At 49.7% G+C, this 7,943-nt stretch overlaps 1 protein-coding gene across 2 annotated transcripts in view; it reads left to right on the top strand.

The window, feature by feature from the left end:
- The window catches only part of pgm5 (phosphoglucomutase 5), a 296,274-nt gene extending 293,735 nt beyond the window's left edge, over positions 1 to 2,539 (top strand). For both annotated transcript variants that reach the window (XM_070887138.1, XM_070887148.1), the window contains one exon: positions 1,183 to 2,539. In XM_070887138.1, the coding sequence (XP_070743239.1) occupies positions 1,183 to 1,272 (90 nt within the window). In that variant the 3' untranslated portion in view covers positions 1,273 to 2,539. The remainder of the gene's footprint in view (positions 1 to 1,182) is intronic.
- The last annotated feature ends 5,404 nt before the right edge of the window (positions 2,540 to 7,943 follow it).

A 7,943-nucleotide genomic window follows, 5' to 3' on the forward strand; every position in this document is an offset into this window, starting at 1 on the left:
ATACTAAGTGTTTGTTGCTCAACAACTCTGCTGTCCGTATCCTAACTCACACCAAGTCTCCTTCACCCAAGACCCCTGTGCTCGCTGACCTCCATTGGCTCCCGGTCCGGTAATGTCCTGATTTCAAAATTCTCATCCTCGTGTTCAAATCCCTCCATGGCCTCGCCCCTCCCTATCTCTGTAATCTCCTCCAGCCCCGCAACCCTCCGAGATATCTGCGCTGCACCAATTCTGCCCTCTTGCGCATCCCTGATTTTCATCGCCCCACCATTGGCGGCCGTGGTCTTCAGCTGTTTGGGCTTTAAATTCTGGAATTCCTTCCCTAAACCTTTTCACCTCTATCTCCTCTTTAAGACATTCTTTAAACCCCACCTCTTTGACCAAGCTTTTGGTCACCTGTCCTAAAATCTCTGTATGTGACTTGGTGTCAAATTATGTTTGATAATTGCTCCTGTGATGTGCCTTGGGATGTTTTACTATGTTAAAGACGTTATATAAATACAAGTTGTTGTTATTGTAGCTCTGCATTTTTCTGTCAGAAGTCTTGTTTTTTTAAGAATTAACTTTAGGTCAGTGTTCAAAATGGACCCTTTGCGTTAATGGGAAGGATATATAGGCCTTGGAGGGGGTGCAGTGCAGATTCACCAGAATGATACCGGGCTAAAAGGGTTAAATTACGAGGGAAGGTTGCATAGACTAGGCTTGTATTCCCGCAAGTTTAGAAGATTAAGGGGTGATCTAACTAAGGTGTTTACGATGATTAAAGGATTTGATAGGGTAGATAGAGAGAAACTATATCCTCTGGTGGGCGAGTCCAGAAGAAGGGGGCGTAACCTGAAAATTAGAGCTCGGCCGTTCAGGGGTGATGTCAGGAAGCACTTCATCATACAGAGGGTGGTGGAAATGTGGAACTCCCTCTCCCCCAAAAAGCTGTTGAGGCTGGGGATCGATTGAAAGCTTCAAACCAGACATTGATAGATTATTCTTCCGCAAGGATATTAAGGGTTACGGAACCAAGGCAGGTAGATGGATCAGCCATGATCTAATTGAATAGTGGAACGGGCTAAATGGCCTCCTCCTGTACCTTTGATTGGTCTGCTATCAGAAACGGGGTGGGGGGGGGGACACCTTCGGGAGTGACCCCATTCAGCGGTGACGTTGGTCTCTGATTTGCTTCCACAGGTCGTGCTGGGCCCACTTATCGCCATCGCACTGAAGCTTTCTCAGATCCACGATCGGACAGCCCGCAGGGGGCCCACAGTCATCACCTGAACACAACCCGTCAACACCCCCCCAGGGGCCCACAGACATTACCTGAGCACAACCCGTCGACACCCCCCCAGGGGCCCACAGTCATTACCTGAGCACAACCCGTCGACACCCGACACCCCCCCAGGGGCCCACAGACATCACCTGAGCACAACCCGTCGACACCCCCCCAGGGGCCCACAGTCATTACCTGAGCACAACCCGTCGACACCTCCCCAGGGGCCCACAGTCATTACCTGAGCACAACCCGTCGACACCCGACACCCCCCCAGGGGCCCACAGTCATTACCTGAGCACAACCCGTCGACACCCGACACCCCCCCAGGGGCCCACAGTCATTACCTGAGCACAACCCATCGACACCCGACACCCCCCCCCCCAGGGCCCACAGTCATTACCTGAGCACAACCCGTCGACACCTCCCCAGGGGCCCACAGTCATTACCTGAGCACAACCCGTCGACACCTCCCCAGGGGCCCACAGTCATCACCTGAGCACAACCCGTCGACACCCGACACCCCCCCCAGGGCCCACAGTCATTACCTGAGCACAACCCGTCGACACCTCCCCAGGGGCCCACAGTCATCTCCTGAGCACAACCCGTCGACACCCCCCCAGGGGCCCACATCATTACCTGAGCACAACCCGACACCCCCCCCCAGGGGCCCACATCATCACCTGAGCACAACCCGTCGACACCCCCCCCCAGGGGCCCACAGACATCACCTGAGCACAACCCGTCAACACCCCCCCAGGGGCCCACAATCATCACCTGAGCACAACCTGTCGACACCTCCCTGGGGCCCACAGTCATCACCTGAGCACAACCCGTCGACACCCCCCCAGGGGCCAAGAGAGATTCTATTGTTCGTTTTGTTCATGTTGGCTGCTCACACCTTACACCTTCTTACCTACTTGCTAACAAAAATTACTAAAAGGGAAGAAAAAAGCAACGTTTCACGAAATGATGAGGTTGTCCAGTTTATTTTTTTTTGCTTTTACATGCCCGTGTTAACAATATTGATGTATTCCATTTTAACAATGATTTATTTTATAAAGAGCCACTGTGTTATTCCTGCATGACGTGTTGTTTGAGTTAGCATTTACTATACATGAAGGGCTGTGTGTTAATCTTATGTTTTAGATTCTGTGCAAAAAGTCACCCACTGGCTTTGTACAATTAGATTATTGTAAACCATCATTTAAAATTTAAGTTGTCAACTTTACCCGCACCCCCCACAAATATTATTAAACTATATTGCTAACAGAAGTGCAGCTAATTTAGTTATTATGGTTGTGTCTCAAGTCACAATCGGAGTGTTTTCACTGAATAAATCGTGCTGTAATTTTCTTTATACAGGATTGCCAAATGAATCAGAGGGTGGTGGGCATTTGGAACTCTCTTCTGCAAATGGCAGTTGATGCTGGGTCAATTGTTAATTTTAAATGTGAGATTTTTGGAAACCAAAGATAGAAAGAGATATGGTAGGGAGTTTGGTCACAGATCAGCCATGATCTCATTAAATGGTGGAACAGACTTGAGGGGCTGAATGGCCTGCTCCTCTTCCTATGCTCCCATGAACGAGAGGGGAGAGGAGGAGATATTTCTGTTACTTTTTACCCACAGCTGAAGTGATCATACAATGGAAAACATAGCCCAATAAAATTTGATGTAGCGAGCCTGGCTGTGTTTACCATTTATTAAAGTGCCTGGATGATGAGTCCCATGCCTAAATACCCATTAATTACTCCTGGTACACTGTGCTTTCCACGAGGAGCACAAAATAATAAAACCTTCCCTCGTGGGTCCTCCAGTTGTACACAAGAATTGAATGGGCGACAGCAGATCGTGCAGCCTATGTGACTGTGCATTGTGATAGCTCCTTTGTAAGATCGACGACAGAATTAATTAGTATACGGCGAGATTATATTTGATCTGAAGAGTCATGTTTCCAACCTATGTTTTACTTGGGAATGAAAACTGCCTAGAGGGCGGAGCACAAACACCACCATAGACCAGTATATTCTATGTAACCAGCAATTGTGAAAATACAACACGAAGGTCACTTTGCAAGAATTATATTCAACAAGGTTTACATTTCGAACACTGTCCAAAGGAAATAATTGTTCTATTTGAAGTGGATTTTGCTTGACATTTTTGTGACTACTGCTTGTTTATTAACTTTGGTGGGCCTTCGGTATTTTTATTCTCAGGCTCAATAGGTAGCACTCACCTCTAAGTCAGAAGGTTGTGGGCTCAAATCCCACTCCAGAGCCTTGAGCAAAAAATCTAGGCTGACACTCCAGGGCAGTACTGAGGGAGTGCTGCACTGTCGGAGATGCCATCTTTCGGATGGGACATTACTGTAGTGTATGGAGAAAGAGTCAGACTGAACATTGTGAGCTCAAGGTAAAGTGTGACCTTAGTCTTTTATTGCAAGTCTCTAGAGTGCCTCCCCAACCTGTGAAGCCTTCTTAAATACCTGTGCTCCCAAGGGATTATGGGATCCGTTGGGACTCCAGAGAATGAGCCCTCTGGTGGCTGTACAGAGTAAATACAAGTACACATATATAACAACATTGCCCCCCCCAAAGTCAATAGGGTAACTATTTACAATGTGAGTCGATCTGGGGCCCTTCTTGCCCTGGTTGATCGTCTCAGTGTGAAAGCTGGTATTGTTGAATCATTTGTTGGGCCCTCACTGGGCTGCTGTGCAGCTGGCCTTGCTGGCTGCCTGTTGTGTTGGACACTGCAGGGCTGCTGTGGATGATGGGTTCTGTTTTGTGGTCAACTGTGGTGTTGGTTGCCACTGGTGTGTATGTTGGGGGATCAAAAAAGGTAGGGTCCAAGGTGGGTTGCTCAGGGTAGTCCATGAATCTGAGTTGAATTTGGTCCAAGTGTTTCCGGTGAATGAGTCCATTTGAAAGTTTGACTCGAAACACCATGCTCTCCTCTTTGGCCATGACAGTGCCATGAAGCCACTTGAGACTTTGTTCATAATTTAATACAAATACAGGATCATTGACTTCAATCTCGCGTGACACATTTGCGCTATCATGGTATGTACTTTGTTGAAGCTGCCTGCTCCCTACCTGTTCATGTAGATCAGGATGAACTAACAAGAGTTTTGTCTTAAGTGCTCTTTTCATGAGCAGTTCAGCAGGTGGGATCCCAGTGAGTGAATGGGGTCTCGTGCGGTAGCTAATCAGGACTCGGGATAGGCGAGTCTGAAGTGAGCCTTCAGTTACCCTCTTCAAGCCTTGTTTGATGGTTTGCGCTGCTCTCTCTGCCTGACCATTGGACGCTGGTTTAAACGGGGCAGATGTAACATGTTTGATCCCGTTACGGGTCTTGAATTCTTTGAACTCAGCACTGGTAAAACATGGCCCATTGTCACTCACCAGGACATCGGATAAGCCGTGAGTGGCAATCATGGCCCGCAGACTTTCAGTAGTGACAGCGGACGTGCTGCCGACATTATCTCACGTTCAATCCACTTGGAGTACGCGTCTACAACCACAAGGAACATTTTACCCAAGAACGGGCCTGCATAGTTGATGTGTACCCTAGACCACGGTTTGGAGGGCCAAGATCATAAACTTAGCAGTGCCTCCCTGGGTACATTGCTTGACTGCAAGCATATATTACATCTGTGAACGCAGGACTCTAAGTCCGCATCGGTACCGGGCCATCACACGTGGGATCTGGCTATCGCTTTCATCATTACAATGCCTGTGGAGGTCATTGATGAAGGTGTCTCTTACCTTCTTGGGGACCACTACTTGATTGCCCTACAGAAGGCAGGCTGCCTGTATAGACATTTCATCTTTGCACCGCTGGAACGGCTTTATCTCTTCCTGCATTTCCACTGGGACACTGGACCAGCTCCCGTGAAGCACACAGCTTTTGACTAGAGATAATGGGCCCAAGTTTCCACAAGAAAAAAAACGGGCGCCCCTCCGAGCTGGGTGCCCGTTTTTCGCGCCTAAAACGGCGCCTAAAAAATCCTCGGTATTCTCCACCTACTTACAGGTCCTCTGGCCCTCGGCGCAGCCAGCACGAGCTGTGGGGGGGGCGGAGCCAGGTCCCAGCGCTGAAAACAGTGCCGGGACCTCTGCACATGCGCGCTACAGTCAGCATGCAAGTGCAGTAGCTCCAGGCGCCGAACTGTGTGGGAGGAGCCCGAAGCACGCAGCCCCTAGCCCTGGCTGAATGGCCTCACTGAGGCTGCGTGAATAAGGCTCCTCCCACGGCCAGCTCCTGCTCCCCCCCCGACCAGACCCCACACTCGCTACGCCCCCCCCACCCCGACCCGAGACCCGAGACCTGCTTCCCCCCCCCCGCCCCGACCCGACACCCGCTCCCCCCCCCCCGACTGACCCGACTCGACCCGCGCTCCTGTTCCCCGACCCGCCCCCCCTCTCTTCCCCCCACCCCCCCCGTTCTCTCTCCCCCCCCCCCGCTCTCTCTCTCCCTCCCTCCCCTCTCTCTCTCTCTCTCCCTCCCCTCTCTCTCTCTCTCTCCCTCCCTCCCCTCTCTCTCTCTCCCTCCCTCCCCTCTCTCTCTCTCTCTCCCTCTCCTCTCTCTCTCTCTCTCCCTCCCTCCCCTCTCTCTCTCTCTCCCCCTCCCGCTCAGCGGCACGAACGGCTGCAGAATTCTTCCTGGCTGAAGCACTTTCACACAGGTAGGAAGATGGTTTATTTAATCTTTTCTTGGCTTATAAATGTTTATTCAGGTTGGATTTATTTGTCTAATATTTGTAGAAGTATAAATAAGGATTTATTGTCGAATTTAATGAGTTCCCTCCCCCCCCCCTCTCCCCCCCACCTCGTTCCCTACGCCTAATTTGTAACCTGCGCCTGATTTTTTAATGTGTAGAACAGGTTTTTTCAGTTCTACAAAACTCTTCACTGGCTCCATTCTACTTTAGTTTGGAGTACATTTTCACTGTGGAAACTTTCAAATCAGGCATCAGTGGCCGGACACGCCCCCTTTTGAAGAAAAAATTCTGTTCTAAACTAGAACTGTTCTACCTGACTAGACCTGCAGAAAAAAAAATGTGGAGAATTGCGATTTCTAAAATAGTCCGTTCTCCACCAGTTGCTCCTAAAAATCAGGCGCGAATCATGTGGAAACTTGGGCCCAATAAGGGGTCCTGGCTTGTCCAGGTTTTGATCTGCCGGGCAGTGATGGGTGATTGCTCACTCTCAAATGCTTCCATAACCATGGCTAGATCTGCGGGCTGTGCCATTTCCACCCCCGGGGTGGGTAATGGCAGCCTACTGAGAGCACCGGTGCAGTTTTCTGTGCCTGGCCTGTGGCGGATGGCGTAGTTGTATGCGTACAACATGAGCGCCCATCTCTGGATGCGGGCTGATGCATTGGTATTTATCCCTTTTATCTCGGAAAACAGGGATATAATTAGCTTATGGTCAGTTTCCAATTTGAATTTTAGCCCAAACAGGTATTGATGCATTTTCTTTACCCCATAGACACACGCTAACGTTTCTTTTTCAATCATGCTGTAGGCTGTCTCGGCCTTAGACAGACTCCTGGATGCATAAGCAACCGATTGCAGTTTCCCGAAATCATTAGCTTGTTGCAATACACACCCGACGCCATATGACAACACATCACATGCTAGAACCAAACACTTACATGGATCATACAACACAAGCAATTTGTTTGAGCATAACAATTTTCTCGCTTTTACAAAGACATTTTCTTGGCTTTTGCCTCAAACCCATTCGCCCCCTTTTTGTAGTAAGACATGTAGTGGTTCTAACAGTGTGCTGAGACCCGGTAAGAAGTTACCAAAGTAGTTCAACAGTCCCAGAAATGAGCGTTCTCGATTGCCTCTGTCTTCGCACTGGTGGGCCTGATGCCGTCCGCCGCAATCCTCCTTCCAGAAACTCCACTTCAGGCGCCAGGAAAACACACTTCGAGCGTTTTAACCTGAGCACCACGCGGTTGAGTCGACTAAGAACCTCCTCCAGGTTCTTCCGCTGCTCGACTGTGTTCTGACCTGTGACCAAGATGTCGTCCTGGAAGACCACGGTGTGCGGGACTGACTTCAGTAAACTTTCCATGTTTCTCTGGAATATCGCCGCCGCTGATCGGATTCCAAACAGACATCTGTTATAAACAAAAAGACTTTTGTGCGTGTTGATGCAGGTGAGGGCCTTCGATGATTCCTCCAGTTCCTGCGTCAGGTAGGCTGAAGTCAGATCCAGTTTCGTGAACGTATTTCCTCCCTCCAGCATTGCAAAGAGGTCGTCAGCTTTTGGTAGTGGGTATTGGTGCTGCAGGGAGAAACGATTGATAGTTACTTTGCGATCGCCACAGATTCTGATAGTGCCGTCTCCCTTGAGGACTGGGACAATAGGACTGGCCCACTCGCTGAACTCGATCAGTGAGATGATGCCCTCTATTTTGTAGCCAGTCTAGCTCGATCTCTCCCCTTTCATCATGTACAGCACTGCTCTTGCCTTGTGATGGATGGGTCCCGCTCCTGGAATTAGGTGGATCTGCACTTTTGCTCCTTGGAATTTCACGATGCCTGGTTTGAACAGCGAAGGAAATTTGTTTAAAACCTGGGCACATGAAGTGTCATCAGCGAGCGATAGCGCTCAGACGTCATCCCAGTTCCAGTGTATCTTTCCCAGCCAGCTCC

The sequence above is a fragment of the Pristiophorus japonicus genome, chromosome 1, assembly GCF_044704955.1.
Source record: "Pristiophorus japonicus isolate sPriJap1 chromosome 1, sPriJap1.hap1, whole genome shotgun sequence".
Classification (NCBI taxonomy): Eukaryota; Metazoa; Chordata; class Chondrichthyes; family Pristiophoridae; genus Pristiophorus; species Pristiophorus japonicus.